Source organism: Callorhinus ursinus, unplaced genomic scaffold (assembly GCF_003265705.2).
Source record: "Callorhinus ursinus isolate GAN/ISIS: 27379988/994484 unplaced genomic scaffold, GSC_fseal_2.0 scaffold7, whole genome shotgun sequence".
In the NCBI taxonomy this organism is placed as follows: domain Eukaryota; kingdom Metazoa; phylum Chordata; class Mammalia; order Carnivora; family Otariidae; genus Callorhinus; species Callorhinus ursinus.
The window spans coordinates 54,389,016-54,406,784 of NW_027397069.1; the positions used below are offsets into that span (position 1 = coordinate 54,389,016).

The 17,769-nt window shown below is 34.3% G+C and overlaps 1 protein-coding gene across 7 annotated transcripts in view; it reads left to right on the forward strand.

Annotated features, from left to right (window-relative positions):
- SETDB2 (SET domain bifurcated histone lysine methyltransferase 2) overlaps window positions 1-17,769 on the forward strand; it is an 87,147-nt gene that overhangs the window by 11,230 nt on the left and 58,148 nt on the right. For all 7 annotated transcript variants that reach the window (XM_073894574.1, XM_073894575.1, XM_073894577.1 and 4 more), the window contains 3 exons: window positions 1,955-2,080; window positions 3,508-3,573; window positions 6,529-6,625. In XM_073894574.1, the coding sequence (XP_073750675.1) occupies window positions 1,955-2,080; window positions 3,508-3,573; window positions 6,529-6,625 (289 nt within the window). The remainder of the gene's footprint in view (window positions 1-1,954; window positions 2,081-3,507; window positions 3,574-6,528; window positions 6,626-17,769) is intronic.

A 17,769-nucleotide genomic window follows, 5' to 3' on the forward strand; every position in this document is an offset into this window, starting at 1 on the left:
TTTTTTTTTACTCTTTATAGTAATTTCTTACTAAAGGCCACATGCTTATCTGTGCATCAATTCCATGAGGTAGATGCTATTATTCCCATTTCATATGTATGGTCATACAACTTAAACTGACAGTGTGGGATTCAAATACAAATGCATCTGAATTCTAAAGCCCAGATTGTTAATCACCACTTCTGTTTTTCCATTGACCCCTGATACGCCATTCTCCTGGGTTTTCCCTCCATCTGTTTGCTCCTTCTCGGTCTCCAAGATTCTCTTTTCTTACACTCATCCTTTATATACAGAAGACCCTCTTCTCATTGTACACATTCTCCCTGATCACATCTACTCTGTGACTTCAGCAAGCATTTGTATGCCGTTGACTCCGAAATTCGTGTAATTGGACCAGATCTTACTCTGGAGCCTGTGTACCCAGTGTACTTGCCGTACTTAAATTTCTCACTTGTTCCCTATCTTTATTTTTTATCTCAATGAATACCATTACTATGCATGTGGTTGCCCAAGTCAGAAAATTAGAAATCATTCTTGATTCCTCCCTCTTCCACTGCCACCTGAGTGACCTTTCTAAGAAACTAATCACATCATAAGAATGCTTAAACTTTTTGAATGGCTCCCATGTTCTTTCATATAAAAATGGAGTTGCTTAGCATGGCATGAAAGGCTCTCCATGTCATGGTCCCTCCACCTCTAAAGCATTGTTCTCATCACTTTTGTCCGCTCACATTGCATTTATTTCAAATCTTGAAACCTCGTCTGAGCTATGCTATGGGGAGTTTAAAAGTAGGCTTGATCTTATGTTCTAGGCATTGGGCCAGAGTGTTAACAGGGAAGCAACACCCCTTTTGAGGCTACTGTGGTGGCAGCATCCCTAATTAGCCAGAGATCCCCTTTGGGTAAGGTGACTTTGCCAGGAGATATGGGACTATGAGGCCTAAGCCTTTTGTGAAGATTTCCACCCCACTGCCAAACTTAGAGGTTCTGGGTTTAACTTTTACTAAGGAAAATGTAGTTTTTGTAAACTTACTAGGCTCTCTGCTTATTAATCCTCTTAATGGCTTCTCAAGTGATCTTTCTAAAGTACAGTAATTATTATGTCCCTCTTTTGTTTAAGGCCCTATTATTTTTGAACATTTTATATATTTTAACATTTAATATTTTAACATATTGTAAATTTAACATTTTAGGTATTTTTGTTACTTTTAAACATGGTATGAGATTTGCTTTTGCCATTTTCTTTTAATTGTCTTTTTCATATTTCTGTTTTCAGCTTTGAAAGAATTTTTTCCTCTAGGAAATTTTTTTAAGTAAACTCTACCCCCAGCGTGTGGCTCGAACTCATGACCCCAAGATCACGAGTTGCATTCTCTACCAAGCTGGGCCCCTATCTTTGGAATTTTTGTTTAAGGTGTTTACTTGCTAGACATCTGAAATATTGGCTCATCTATATAGCTACCTATAAAAAGTTGAAACATTTTGCTTCATATAATTATTTTAAAAATATAGAAGACATTTTAAAGAATATTGTTGGACATTTAATTATTTTAGCAATTGTTGAGATGTTTCATTCTAAAACCATCCACTTCCATATTCAGTGGAGGTTATATCCCTGAAACTTTTAAAATGCTTATGTGTCTATACATAGATCTACCACTGCCCTAGAATGAAGCCATTCCTTCTGTTTGATAGGGACACCAGAAGTAGTATCACTAAAATTTTCAACGTATTTTTATGTTAGCAGAAATAAGCGAAATACTTAGGTCATATTCTTTGTTTCTAGTTCTTTATAAAGAAACAATGACCAAAATCTTTTTCTCAAAGTAAATGATAGACCAATTAAATCTTGATGTTATTTAGAAACCAAGTGGGTTCTCTGTAACATGTGCCTTGAGGAGCTTACAGTATGTTTCTGTTGAGCTCTTAAGCTCTTCACTTATTTTTATTTTAGGTGATGCAAAAACTTTCTGGATGGAGCTGGAAGATGATGGAAAAGTGGACTTCATATTTGAACAAGTGCAAAATGTGCTGCAATCACTGAAACAAAAGATCAAAGATGGGTCTGCCACAAATAAAGGTATGAAGCACAAAAAACTTTCAAGACGTTTAATGCTAAATATTACCCACTGGCAATACAGTATAGTTCTATTTCCAGTATTCTTCGTTTTAAAAGTCAAATAGTTTCTTTGTTTTCTAAGAGCCTACCATGTATTCTGTTTCCTTTGTGTTTGTGCTCTGCTTCTATAAAAACTTGCTTTTACCATATACTATAGACACTTTGTAAAAGTGGGTGAAGATGATTACTTTGACTAACAGCTACTGAATTTATCTCTTTTTCTCTCAGGCTACTTTATTTGCCCCCCATTTTATCTTTTCTTTCTCTTTGTAACCCTTTTTGAAAGGTGATGGGTATTTCAAAAGTAATATCTGCTCATTGTACAACATTTAGTGCATATAGAAAAACATAACAAAAATTATCCATCACCCTGTCACTCAGAGACACCTAATGTCTTTTAAAATATGAAAGGACATATAACTATATTTTGCCTGCTTTAAACAGAACTTGCATTCTACATCAAGCAGTCAGTTCAGTCAGCCAGGCAAGTTTTCATTTTTTCTCTTTCTTTGTTTTCAACCCTGGTTGGTTGTAGAACATAAGATTTGATTTTTATGTAGAAACCTCCTTTCCTTCAGGACATAAGATTTTCAAGCAAATTTTCTTTTGGACCATTCTTTTTTTTTTTTTTTTTTTAATTTATTTATTTGACAGAGACACAGCGAGAGAGGGAACACAAACAGGGGGAGTGGGAGAGGGAGAAGCAGGCTTCCTGCCTAGCAGGGAGCCTGATGCGGGGCTCGATCCCAGGACCCTGGGATCATGACCTGAGCCGAAGGCAGATGCTTAACTACTGAGCCACCCAGGCGCCCCTGGACCATTCTTAATACATCTTGGATGTTCATATGACATTAATCTTTTGTTTGCTTGTCCAAAAAATGGTATTGTTTTTCATTTTAATATTCCTTCTCATTCGTTTCATGAGTCAGATATATCTAGTTTTGAATCTAGTTCTACCACCTCCTTGCTGAATGACCTGGAATAAATAGTGTTTTTTGAGGTCTGTGTGTGTGTGTGTGTGTGTGTTGTTTTGTTTTGAGAGGGAAAGAGAGGGGCAGGGAGGGGTAGAGGGAGAGAATCTTAAGCAGGCTCCATGCCCAATGCAGAGCCCAACACACGGCTTGACCCACAGCCCTGAGATTATGACCTGAACTGAAATCAAGAGTCGGATGCTTAACCAACTTGAACACCTAGGTGCTCTTGGAATAGTCAAACCTCTAAGCCTCAATTTCTATTTCTAGTTATGGTAATCATAAGAACCTCTCAGAGGAGTTAATGAAGATTAAATAAGATACAGTATGTAAATTGTTTAGCACAGTAGCTGGCACCATAAATGAAAGTGATGCTGCTAATGATTGTTTTCATGCTTTTTTCCTTTCCTTAAACAGAATACATCCAAGCAATGATTCTAGTGAATGAAGCAACCATAAGTAACAATTCAACACTGATAAAGGGTACGTGCATTTCTAATCCCAATCTTGAATATTCTGTTATTTTCTTGACTTGAAGCAGGCTTAATTGACTTAAGTATGTCAGATTACCTAAAGATAATGTAAAATAAAATGTAAGATCTATATTGGTAAATTACATAAATGAGTTTCCTTATTAAATAAAAAGTCCTACCCATCCAAAGATAGGAAATGCACATTCTTCTGACTCTCCTACGGAAAGAATGAACAAATGTATCTCTTCTTCAAGAAATTTTAAGACTCCAAACTACTACAAACCCACTTTGTGAGAAAAACAATACTAGAAAAGTATATTGGGGCATAGATAAGTTGGTGTAAAAGTTTTTTATTTCTAGATTATTATTAGACCATCAATCTTGCAACTGTAAACAAATTCATTTTAGAAGGAATTGATCAAAGATAATGTACCAGAACTAAGAAGAAAAAAATTAAAAAGTTGTTTTATCAGAGTCACTCTCCTATAAATCTTAGTCTATCTCCAGTTTCCTGAAATGTTGAGGAAGTACTTTACTGGATTTTAATTAATACTGCTAAATATTGTTAACAAATTATAATAATTTTAAGTGTCATATTTGGAGCCTTAAGGTTTTAAATCTCTGAAAATACAGCCCACCATCATCAGTCTGTTTTAAAGAAACTTTTGTTATTCAAAAGTATTCTCAATTTCAGTCGCTAATGTATAGTTTTTAGAAGAGTAGATTCTTTAAGAAAATAGCCTTTCTCAGTATCTTTCAATAGCATTTGGAATCAACACACTCAAGAGATTATACTAGTTTTGCAAGAAAGAGGCTTTTAAATTCAGGAGGTGGTAAGAGGAACTAATTCTAAATGGGTTTTTTTTCCTTAAACAATTTATTTCTCAGTAATAGAAAGTAAATTGGGTTTTGGCTTTTTTTGGTAATAATTGCATCAGAAATATTGAATATTATAATTTCATATTTTTATATAGTTCATTTGAAATGTAATTTATCAAAATAAAAGTATATGTTTGCCAGTGGTGAGCAATATTTGTAACTAAGTAATTGGGGAGTTCTATAATTGACATTGTTGGCAAATGCAAAGGTTTAAAAGCTTCCTAGTAATAAAGTTTCCTGTTAGTATTGATTTTAAAAAGAATATTGAGACTGGGAGAAACAAAAGGACTTGGTGTTGAAATCAAAACAAGCTATCCCAGATCCAACCTGGACTGCCCAAACCACTATTTACTTTCATTTTCCTTGCTTGTGTATAACTGTAAATATGTGCTGTGTCCTCAAACAAAAGATTGAATACTATTTTCTTAAGAGGAGTTATTTCCCCTTTCCTCCCTTACCTAATGATTAATTTTAAAATCTTTGTTTTTTCAGTAAGTCTTATTTCTAATTATGCTTCTATACACTTATTTTATTCATATTTGTTAGTATAGATTTATATGCCTCATACAAAGAAATTAGGTAGGAAAAATCAGACATTCTTAATTTGTAAAACTTAATTTTTAATCTGGAATTATAGCTCTTATCAACTATCAGCTTTTAAACCTTTCTTTACCTTGATAATTAAAGAGGGATAATTATTTTCCAATTAGCCAGGTAGTAGCCTTGTATTAAACTATTATTTTTTTAAATTTTTTTTCTACACCTTTTTTTCTGCACTAGAGGACCAATGCAAGTTAATACTAAGGCAGGATGAGAATCACTTTTTTTCTTAAAGTCCATCAGTGCATAGGAAAAAACACATTAAAAAAATATCTTTAGGGGCGCCTGGGTGGCTCAGTTGTTAAGCATCTGCCTTCGGCTCGGGTCATGATCCCGGGGTCCTGGGATCGAGCCCCGCATTGGGCTCCCTGCTAAGTATGAAGCCTGCTTCTCCCTCTCCCACTCCCCCTGCTTGTGTTCCTTCTCTCACTGTGTCTGTCTCTGTCAAATAAATAAAATCTTAAAAGGGGTGCCTGAGTGGTTCAGTCAGTTAAGCATCTGACTCTTGATTTCAGCTCAGGTCATGATCTCAGGGTCAGGAGATCAAGCCCCATGTCAGACTCCACACTGGGTGTTGAGCCTGCTTAAGATTCTCTCCCTCCCCCCCTTTCCCCCACCTTGCATTCATGCTCTCTATTAAAAAAAGGAAAAAAAAAATGTGTGTGTGTGTGTATCTTTAAACCAAACATAGAATATTCCACATATCTCTTTTTCAGAATAACAGGAAATCCATAACTTTTTTCATTAAATACACAGCTTATTTCTGTATTGTAGTCATGTTAGTAAGAATAGATGAAGTAGAAAAAGAAAAGACAAGACATGGGATGAAATTTTTTTTTTTTTAAGATTTTATTTATTTATTTGACAGAGCGAGAGAGGGAACAGAAGCAGCGGGAGTGGGAGAGGGAGCGGGGCTCGATCCCAGGACACTGGGACCATGACCTGAGCCGAAGGCAGACGCCCAACGACTGAGCCACCCAGGCGCCCCCATGGGATGAAATTAAGCACAGAAAGATAGACTAAGTAATATGAAAAGTCAAAAGGAAATATAAAAAGAGGTATCCAAATACCCTACCCTCCAAAAATGAAGGTGGCAGTTGAACAATGAGAAAGCAAAGATACATAAACTTTCCATTTTGTGACCTTTGTAATCATTGTTATTTTTCTATAAAATACAAGCACAAATAAGGATACCCAATGTTCACCTTAAAGGTTGATTAAAATTCTGATAGAGTTCAGGCCAAACTAGATTTTCTCCAGTAGAAGTTTCTTCTATCCTAAGTCTTTTACTTTATTCTCTCTTACTTTCTTAATGTTTTTGGAAATATTGATGTGTAATTTTTTGGCTTAATTTTGAAATCTTACTATGTTTGCAGATTTAAGGGCTCCATATATCTAATCAATAAAGATATTATTTAGATATTGCAGTAAATGATTTTTAACTTGGTGTGTACCTGTTACTCATGTTTGTATTTTCTTCATGTAGATCATACATCTGTGATCCAGAATGAACGGGAAAACAAATCAGGTTCATTGCCCTCTACATCATATGGAGATCCCTTTCCAGAAGACTGTACATTTCTGTATGTATATAAGTTAAATTTATTTATGTTAATACTTTCGCTCCCAGAGGAGATTTACTCTTTCTGATCATTTGACATAAGAGTAGATAGAATATATAAAAAAGACTTTTTCCCATCAAAAGCTTTAAAAGTTATAAATTTTAGTATTTTATGTAGGATAAAGGTTCATGAGTCCCTTAAAAAGTTGTTTATCCCTGGTAATCAAGTCTTTCAATAAAATTTAGTTTAAGATTTCTTTGTGTAGGGGTGCCTGGGTGGCTCAGTCAGCTAAGTGTCCAACTCTTTTTTTTTTTTTTTAAAGATTTTATTTATTTATTTGAGATAGAGAGAATGAGAGATAGAGAGCACGAGAGGGAAGAGGGTCAGAGGGAGAAACAGACTCCCCGCCAAGCAGGGAGCCCGATGCGGGACTCGATCCCAGGACTCCAGGATCATGACCTGAGCCGAAGGCAGTCGCTTAACCAACTGAGCCACCCAGGCGCCCAGTAAGTGTCCAACTCTTGATTTCACCTCAGATCATGATTTCATGGGTTGTGGTATTGAGCCCCATGTTGGGCTCTATGCTCAGCAGGGAGTCTGCTTGAGATTCTCTCTCTCCTCTCCCTCTGCCCCTCCCTCCACTTGCGTGCTCTCTCTCTCAAATAAATAATTTTTTTAAAAAATACTTCTTTGTGTAAATTATTAATATACTGAAATCTACCGAGTTGGCAATTTTTTAACTAAAAAAATACTTTTCCTGGATTATTTCTTTTCTTTTTTTTTTTTATTTTATTTTATTTTTATTTTTTAATGTGGAGCTTGAACTCACAACCCTGAGCTTAAGAGTCACATGCTCTACCGACTGAGCCAGCCAGGTGCCCCTGGATTATTTCTTCTAAAAGAGTATTGGAAAAGGGTAAACAGTATTTCTTTCAGTATCAGTTCAGCTTTTCAAATACTTTAACAGCTCTAAATTATCAGAAAGCTTATGAGAATAGGCTAAATTTTTCTGACCTTTTCTTTCTCCTTTTAGCATTTCAGTAAAGATTCCTTAGCATAAAGTAAAATTGTATAAGAGGAAATCTGACGCTCTCACACACAGTATTTTTAGTAGGTAATGCCAGTACTAAAACTTTTAAGAACTAGTTTAAGGGAAGTTTCTGAAAGTATTTTGTGCTAGTCCAAGGAACAGAATTTCAAAAAACAAAATGTCTTTATAGAGAAAGTTTTAAGTTAATTGCCTTATTTTGTTCTTTCATATTAAATTGACAAAAACATTGTCAATGTAGAATTCTTTATTGTTTTAGGGTTTATGAGAGTTGTAGATTGACACTATTTTACATATGACTTGCATTTGCGAATATTAGAGATGTCATTACAATTTGAGTCTAAAAGACTCATAAAACTTATTTTACAATACTTTTAGAGAAACCTAGAAATTCTGGTCTTCTGCTATATAGCATAAAATTTCATTACTTTTTAAAAACAAGTTCAATCACTTTAAATCACTAAAATATAAGATTCCTTTTCATATAAATTACCACCAGTCTCCCATCTTCTATTTATTTCATTTTATTTTATTAAAAATTTTATTTTAAACCTAAACGCAGGAGTTGGTTTATTCCTAAGTGTCTCTTTTTGGTTTTAAGTTCATTTTCCTAGCTTATCAGAATCCTTTTGAATTTTGAATCACCTTTTATATTCTTTCCCTTCTAGCTTTTCTTCTACAAATTTATTAAGTGAGTTTCTAGTCTTTATTATAGTCATGAGAACAATATTGGATAAGACAGGACCAAAGATAAAACCTTTCTGGCCCACTGCTCCTTCATTACTCTTCAGAAAGAACTGTTGAACCAACTGAATTTACTTACCTCTACCACTGTTCCACCTACATTTCTCTATCTTGCTGACAAGGCTGTTAGAGGAAATCAAGATTCACTGCAATAGCATTCTATATCATTGCCAGACATTATCAAACTTTGTCAAAAAGGAAAATTAGTTTAATTTGTACTTTTCTTACCCAGTCCATGTTGGCTTTTCAAATTCTGAGTACTTAAAAGTCACATCCTTGATTCTCTCTTCTAGGAATGTTTAGAGATAAATATTAAACTAATCATTCTTTGCTTTCTGGAATGTTCCCTTTTTACCTATTTTTAAAAAATCAGGGCAGCATTTTCTCATTTTTCATTCATATTTGAAATTTTTTCAAGACCTTAAGATATGATTTGTTTGGGCCTAGAATTTTAAATATGTTTAAATTAGCTTTGTAATCCTTTTAAATTATCACAGACTTTAATTTCTTCTTTTAATTTTTGTCTGGTGTTTCCAACTTGAGGGCAGTACTTATGGATGGAAAAGATGAAGACACAGTTGTTTTTGAGCTCTTCTTTCTGTTATCAGCCTTGTGCTTTCTTTCCCCTAACAAATTGTCTACTTGTCCAAACATAGCTTTAAAGTTTTTGTTGCTGTTTTATTAGAATTTTGGGGAACCTTAGTTCTTAGTAGGCTTGAAACTTTGTGAGACTTTTCTTATATGTTCACATCAAGATTTTGTATTCATAATTGGTCTTTTGTATATGTTCTTTTAAAAATCTGAGCTTCCCAAAGAAATTAGTTTCTCTAATTGCTTTCTCATCTCATTAGGATTATTTGTGATTACATAATCAGAACTTCATTTCCTTAGAACCTGCAACTCTTCTTGTGCTGTATTCCCACTCAGAGGTTTTGTCCATGAGATCATACCTAACTTTGAACTTTCTGAGATCTTTTCAAATAAAGAGATATTTCTAATTAGACTCAGGGTTTTCTTCCTTTGCTGTTAAGAATTCCAAGGCCATGTTTCATTCTTGATCAAAATTGTGTTTAATTCCTTTGGGGGGCATCTGGGTGGCATCTGCTTTTGGCTCAGGTCATGATCCCAGGGTCCTGGGATCAGGTCTCGCTTCAGGCTCTGTGCTCAGCGGGGAGTCGGCTTCTCCCTCTCCCTCTGCTGCTGTCTCACTCTCTGTCAAATAGGTAAAATCTAAATAATTCCTTTTGTATTTCCTCTGTAGATTATGAGCTTATTACTTATTTTGCTTTCAGTAATTAAACATCTAGTAAGCCATTAGTTACATAGGCAGACTGGCAAACTAAATGGGGAATAATTTAAGCCAAGGGTTCTCAATCCCAGCTGAATTGTTCAAGGTCATACAATTTGTCAATGGCAAAACCAGAGTGAAAATCTTAGAACTGATAAAAAACAAAAAACTCGCCTTCTGTATTTTATTCTATAGTTGATTTAAATTTCTTCACCTTATAATTGAGCTATGACATAGGTAAATGTAAAAAAAAATTTATTCTAATAATAATTCAAAGGTATCTACTTTTGTGATGTTAGGAAACCCGGCTTAATTCTTTTTCTTAGGTACTTTGTCAGGAACACATACCTACTCAAGCCAGCTTAAGTAGTAGAATTTATTAGAGATATATCAGACATGCAGCTTTGGCTAACATACATAGTGGAAGTAGGCTTGCCCCACAGAGATGTGAATTTAAGCCATTTGGCTTTTCACATGACATACATACAAACACCCAAAAGAGGTTTATTAAATGGGTGCATACACACACATACATCCCTAACCTAAATATAAACACATGTAAATAAAATGAGGTGTCTTAAGAACAGAAAATGTAACACAGCAGGCTATACAGGGACTAGAATTGGAACTGGGGAGTCAGTACCTGAGGTCAGGGTCAGCATTTTTTAGCTCTGCTTCTCTCCATCTGTTATCAGTTGGTTCTTCTGTTCCCACATAGTCTAACATTGCTGTCCCAGCTAAGCACTATATGATCTGCTAGTGCTAGTGTCACCTCATGGTATATTTTTTTTATGTATTGATAGAAATTCTTGAGATTATAAATAGCACAGTGTGAATACATGACCCAACAGCTTTGAGTACACTGAAATTAAAATGGCCACCTTTTAGGCATCTGGGTGGCTCAGTTGGTTAAGTGTCTGCCTTCGGCTCAGGTCATGATCCCAGAGTCCTGGGATCGAGTCCCACATGGGGCTCTCTGCTCAGCAGGGAGTCTGCTTCTCCCTCTCACTCTCCCTCTCTCTCAAATAAATAAATAAAATCTTAAAAAAAAATAAAATAAATGGCCACCTTTCAGAAGAGGATGATCAGGGAAAGGATTGAGCAGAAAACAAATATATCTACTACAGTTTTTAAGATAATTATAGTTTATATAGGTTTTTAAAAAAAAAATGCCCCTTTAGTGGACATCAAGGATAGAATGACTTTTTACCTCAGACTTGCCAAAAGCTAGGACATTTGTTGACAAGTCTCTGAAGCCTTGCAGGTCAGGGTGTCTAATAACAAAACAGTTCTCAAGCCACATCCAAATTGAGCAGCCCCTATCCAGAAGCTAGCAAACAGATACATACAATACCATGTTTACTTACTTATCCTTTGTTTACCTCTAGCATTTTTATATTTTGGGGGGCTCAGTAACTAGGTTTATAACACTATGCATAGGTTTGGGGGTTTTTTTTGTTTGTTTTACTATGTTAGTCACCATAAAATATACCATTAATTTTTGATGTAGTGTTCCATGATTCATTGTTTTCGTATAACACCCAGTGCTCCATGCAGTACATGCCCTCTTTAATACCCATCACCAGGCTAACCCATCCCCCCCACCCCCTCCCCTCTAGAACCCTCAGTTTGTTTCTCAGAGTCCATAGTCTTTCATGGTTCATCTCTCCCTCCGATTTCTCCCCCTTCATTTTTCCCTTCCTTCTCCTAATGTCCTCCATACTATTCCTTATGTTCCACAAGTAAGTAAACCATATGATAATTGACTTTCTCTGCTTGACTTATTTCACTTAGCATCATCTCCTCCAGTCCCATCATGTTGATGTAAAAGTTGGGTATTCATCCTTTCTGATGGCTGAGTAATATTCCATCGTATATATGGACCACATCTTCTTTATCCATTCATCTGTTGAAGGGCATCTCGGCTCTTTCCACAGTTTGGCTCTTGCGGACATTGCTGCTATGAACATTGGGTGCATATGGCCCTTCTTTTCATTACATCTGTGTCTTTGGGGTAAATACCCAGGAGTGCAATTGCTGGGTCATAGGGTAGCTCTATTTTTAATTTTTTGAGGAACCTCCACACTGTTTTCCAAAGTGGCTGTACCAGCTTGCATTCCCACCAACAGTGTAAGAGGGTTCCCCTTTCTCCACAACCTCTCCAACATTTGTTGTTTCTTGCCCTGTAAATTTTTGCCATTCAACCTGGTGTAAGGTGGTATCTCAATGTGGTTTTGATTTGAATTTCCCTGATGGCTAATGATGATGAACACTTTTTCATGTGTCTGTTAACCATTTGTATGTCTTCTTTGGAGAGGTGTCATGTCTTCTGCCCATTTTTTGACTTGATTATTTGTTTTTTTGGGTGTTGAGTTTGAGTTCTGTATAGATCTTGGATATCAGCCCTTTATCTGTAGTGTCATTTGCAAATATCTTCTCCCATTCTGTGGGTTGCCTCTTTGTTTTGTTGACTGTTACCTTTGCTGTGCAGAAACTTTTTATCTTGATGAAGTTCCAAAAGTTCATTTTCGCTTTTGTTTCCCTTGCCTTTGGAGATGTGTCTTTAAAGAAGTTGCTGTGGCTGAAGTCGAAGAGGTTACTGACTATGTTCTCCTCTGGGATTGTTTTTTTTTTCTTGTTTTGTTTTTTCTAGTAATGTATCTTCATTTGTATAAGAAAGTTAACCTTTCTCCCCATAAAATGGGATTGAAACTAGGTTACTTTACTTCTGGAGCTTGTAGTAAGTTGGTTTTCTTTGACTTTATGAAATGAGGCACAGGTAAGAAAAGAGTCATTTCTAAGGTTCATATCAGTGTTTCATTTCCATGTTTTTCTGCTTCTTGTTTTCTAACTCTGCTTCAGTATAAAAGGTACTTCTCCCTTTGTTAATTGCCTAATAACTCAAGCCTTATATCTCTTAATTTTAATTTTAATTAATTTAGTCACCAGAAGAGTACACTTAAGCCAGGTTGGCTAACATTTTTGAAATCTTAAATTCCAAATTACCAGTTGGTAAAACTGTTTTTATGTTTACTATTACAAATTTTAGTCCTGAGTAGGTCTAATTGTGTATTGTTCCAATAATGACTAACTTGGAGCTGTACTTTTTGTCACATGAGGAAATTATGTAAAAGTACATTGTAAACTATAAACTGCAGTACAGACATTAGTTATTATTTAAGAACTAAGGATAACCCAGATACTTTCTCTCTCACATGTACCCTAAGTTAATCTTTTCATATTCAGAGAAGAACTTTTCGAGTCATCAAATTAGTATTCCATATTTCCCTTTCCCAAAAAAAGTAAAACAGGAACAAAATAAGAGCATAGTTGAAATAGGGAAAATCAAATAAAAAGATTTGGAGAAAAGGATGCCACAGAAGCCAGTCTGAAACATAATTTATTTGGTTAGGGCAAGTTGAAAAGGAAAATGAAACATTTGGTTTGCTGGTTATACAACCCTGTAGGTGTATAAATAAAATCACATGAGAGTGAGTAACCTTATCAAAACAAAGAACAAAGCTGTGAGAGCCTAAGAGAATTTATTACAGTGAACATTGAATGAAACAAGACAGAGGGGAGGTTATTTCTTAGGTAGACAAATAAATAGAAGTGCTCAGAGTTTGGAATGTACTATGCTTTATAAGAAAAAGTGATAGGAAGGAAAGTAGAACTTAATAATAAGAGAAAAGCAATTCTAGGCACATGCTTTAAAAAACAAGGAAATATTGGATACCAAAATAAATAAATGAATAAAAGCAATACTGAAGTGGACAACGCTAAAGCAGACACAAGGTAAATGGAAGAGTAAAGCAAAAAGTGCCTTATAGAATATGTTTCTTACTATGGAATATGTACCCCCAACATTATTCAAAAATACTAAAAAAGACTGAAATTATTTAAGGGAAATAAAACCTTTCCTCATGATTCTTCTGGTTTTTTCCCCCATTGGATTTGCCTTAATCTTTTAGCTACATTCTCATCTAGTATTCTTTTTACTGTCTTTTCAAGAAATTTAAAAAAAGGATACAGCAAAACCCAAACACAATCTAGAATTAACAGCTATAAATATTTCGTTGTACTTCCAGTTTCTTTTAAAAAAAAAAAAATATATATATATAGAGAGAGAGTCTCTTTGATCCATACCTAACTTCTTACTGTGACAAGTTCCATTCCCCTATCTGCCTTCCCAAGAGCATCACTATCATCATTTCTCTAGTTAATTTTTTAATATTTATATAGTCACCAATAATATATAGTATTGTAGTTTTAAAATTTCATGGAAATATTCATATATGTATCATCTTGTTTTTCTTAGTATTATTTTGAGATCTAGTCATATTGCTGTGTATAGATCTGTTTCATTCTCTTTAACTCTTGTTTGGATTTTCATAATGTGAAATACTACATTTTATTTATCCATTCCTTTAAGGATGGGTAATTAGGTTGGTTTTAAATATTTCCTATTTATAAATAGTAGTGCAGTGATCAGTTTTATCCTAGTCTTTCGTTTAAGAAAGTGTTCATTGTGAAAGTCACCTATTAAGGAGGTTAAAGATGTAACCTGGGATCTATAAGATTATCCAAAATGTAGAAGAAAAGGACAAATGGATGAGGAAAAAAAAGAGAATGTTGAATAATTACTGTCCTAAAAAAGAAGCTACTAACAGAAAACCAGTAACTCCAGTGAATGCTATCTAAATGCTTTCAGGATCATCCTTATGTTATAATGTTCTTTAGAAAATGTAAGCATTTCAAGCAAAAATGGTAGGATTAGGGTCAGTGTGCTGCTGTTCATGGTGAAGGAGATCACAGTGTCTAAACTAGGATTCAAAATTGCTCAGACAACTCAGAAAATAAAAATACATGTCTTTTCCATTTATAAATTTGGTACTTATAAAAATATGAAATGTAGATATTTTCAGTATATTAAATAATGTAAACCTGCCCTGCAGAAGCATTGCTTATGGAAAAATCTGCCATATTTTATTCTGAACTGAAACAAAAACACTAGAAGCTAGAATAAGGGAAACAGAAACAATAAAAAAGATAACTTCTGAGTGTAAGAAAATATCAAATCTGGAGGTAAAAGGCTTCACCAAGTACCATAGTAATGAAAATTACTATTAGATAAACACTCGTTAAAAAAAAGTTTTAGTATTGGGCACCTGGGTGGCTCAGTTGGTTAAGCGACTGCCTTCAGCTCAGGTCATGATCCTGGAGTCCCGGGATCGAGTTCCCGCATTGGGTTCCCTGCTTGGCGGGGAGTCTGCTTCTCCCTCTGACCCTCCCCTCTCTCATGTGCGCGCTCGCTCTCTCTCATTCTCTCTCTCAAATAAATAAATAAAATCTTTTAAAAAAAAGTTTTAGTATCAAAGTATAAGTATGTTAGAAATTTAGACAAAAGCAAAAAAATAAAACACAAAAAAACAAAACACAGAAAGTCTAGGTTAGCACCAGACTTAACCCCTGCAGATGCTCAGAAAACATACCATCCATATGCCCTTCTGGAAAACTTTCTCATACATCCTCTTGCTGACCAAAAGATGAATCAGAATGTGGAAATTAGGATTGAGGAGGACATAGTATTTAAGATATGGGAGTGGCATGGAAACCATCTAAATAAGAAGTTAACTATAATAAATTCATGAGTCCTTAGGGCTATCAAGTCCCTTAATGGTATGCAAAATTTTATGTTAATGCTATATTTCTAGGGAGAGAGTCATAATTTTCATCAGATTGTGGAAAGGGTTCATGACCCTAAAAGTTTAAGTATTACTATTATGGATATAAGGATCTTAAATAAAATTTTAGCAGTTCTAATCCAGAGAAGTATTAAAAGAGTGAGATCACCAAGTGGAATTTACTCTAGTCAAGCAAGAATGATTTAGTATTAGAAAATCCATTATTTTACCAAAGTAAACCATAGGAAGAAAAACTTAACAGATGCCAAAAGACTTTAAAAATTCAATACCAACAATTAGAAATAGAAGCATTATCTTTAATGGGATAGACAATATATTTCTCTAACATCTATATCCTATGTAGTGATGAATCTCTAGATGCATTTTCTTTAAAATAAGACAGGAATGCCTGCTATCATAATTGTTATTCAATATTTTCCTAGAAATTCTAGGCAGTACAACAGAATATCAAAGAAAATATGATTATTGAAATGTACACGGTAAAATTATGTGTAGATGATCTTATCTACCCTGAAAATTTAAGGGTCAACTGTAAAATTATTAAGCTAAAAAAAGGGTTTAGTAACAGTCACATAAAATAAAAATCTGAAAGTGTATACCAATAGAAAATATGGAATAAAGTCCCCATTCACAATACCAAAAAAGTAAATAAATGGGACTATTTACAAGAAATGTATACATGAGGAAAATTAAAGCTAAAGATTTTAATAAATGGATAAACTTACCATGTTCCTGGATGGGAAAGCTATATATTACAAAAATGTAAATTTTTTCCAAATAAATTTGTAGATTTAATTTAACATGAAATCCAGGCAGTTGGATTTTTTTAAGTTGGCAAATACTATAAATTTAATGTCAAAAGGCAAAAAATCAGAAAACAGAACATGTTCAAAAGGAAAAATAGTGACAGAGGACTTGCTCTGATAAATCTCAAAATGTTCTATCAACCTATGGAAAAAAACCACATTGGTATTGGTTTGCGTCAGTTGGTAACAGTTGTATCAAGAGACAGAATAAGCCTAGAAAATAATAGCACATTTTATATATTTATAAGAATGTAGGATAGGATTAAGTTAGTAAGTCAAAAGTTATACAGTAAAAGACTTATTCAGTAAATGACTCTGTAATAGTTGGATATCATTTGGAAAATTTAAGTTAGTTCTTCATGGTACATCAGAATAAATTAGGAAATTAGACTCCCACCTCATGGAAAAATTAATTATAAAATTAGAGCCCTAATAAAAATGATAATAATAAAGATGTCTTCTCATGACATCATGTATCATGGCTTTATTCATAACATTATTTACACTTTATTGTAGATACTTAATTGTCTGCCTAGAATGTAAGCTCCTTGAGATCATGGAGCTTTCATCATTGTTTCCATAGCACCTGGTGTATAGCAGGCACTCAGGAAATCTGTTGGAAGAATGAATGCGTGAATGAACAAACAAACCCCCAATAGGAAATTGGACAAAACATATGAACAGTTAACCAAAGGGGGGAAAAAAAAAGACCAGTAAACATGAAATTATGTTCAAACTCTGTTACTTAGAGAAAAACATTAAGGAGCTAATAAGGTACTGTTTTTCATTAATCAAATTGGTTAAAAATTCAAAAATAATAATTATATCAACATTCATACAGTGTAAATTGGTCCAGCTTTTTTGGAAAGCAGTTTGGTAGTCTGTATTGGTTAAAATGTGTGTACCTCCTAGCACCATGATTGTGATCTCTAAATGTTATTTCTCATTAAGTGGAATCATAGTCCTTTGGAGGAATGGCTGATTCTAGACCTGGGGCTTCTTGGGACAGAAAGCAAGAAAGCCATCAAAGCCTACCAAGTGTGTTAGAAAGATGTAGGAGCAAACTTGGAGGAGCTCCCACTGGCTAAAAATGGCACAATTTGAACATCTAAAGGAATAATCACTGTGATTGATTTAAACACATTAAATCTATAAATGGGTTCATGATAACATTTTAAAAATCAGTCATTTTGGTAGTTGCTAGGATACAACTCACCATTCTGAATTCTAGTAAATAAAGAGAATCAAGCATTTATCCTGCTTTTCCTATATTAACTATATTTCAGATAACCCAAGAGTTGATGAGGAAAATTTCTTCTTTATCAAAGAATTCCAGCCAGAAAATGCAATAGAAATGGTAGAATTGGAAGATTGTTATTTTTACAACTTCCCCCATTCCCAAAGAAACTGTGGCCTTAGGCCAGTGCTGTCAAACTAATGGTGGTAAGAACAGGTGTTTTGTTTTGTTTGAAACTTCAAATTTATTGAGGAATACACTTATGAAATGCAATGAGATGTTGCAACAATGTTAAATTGCTGTAAGAGTTTCTAAACTTTTTCATCTTTATATTTTT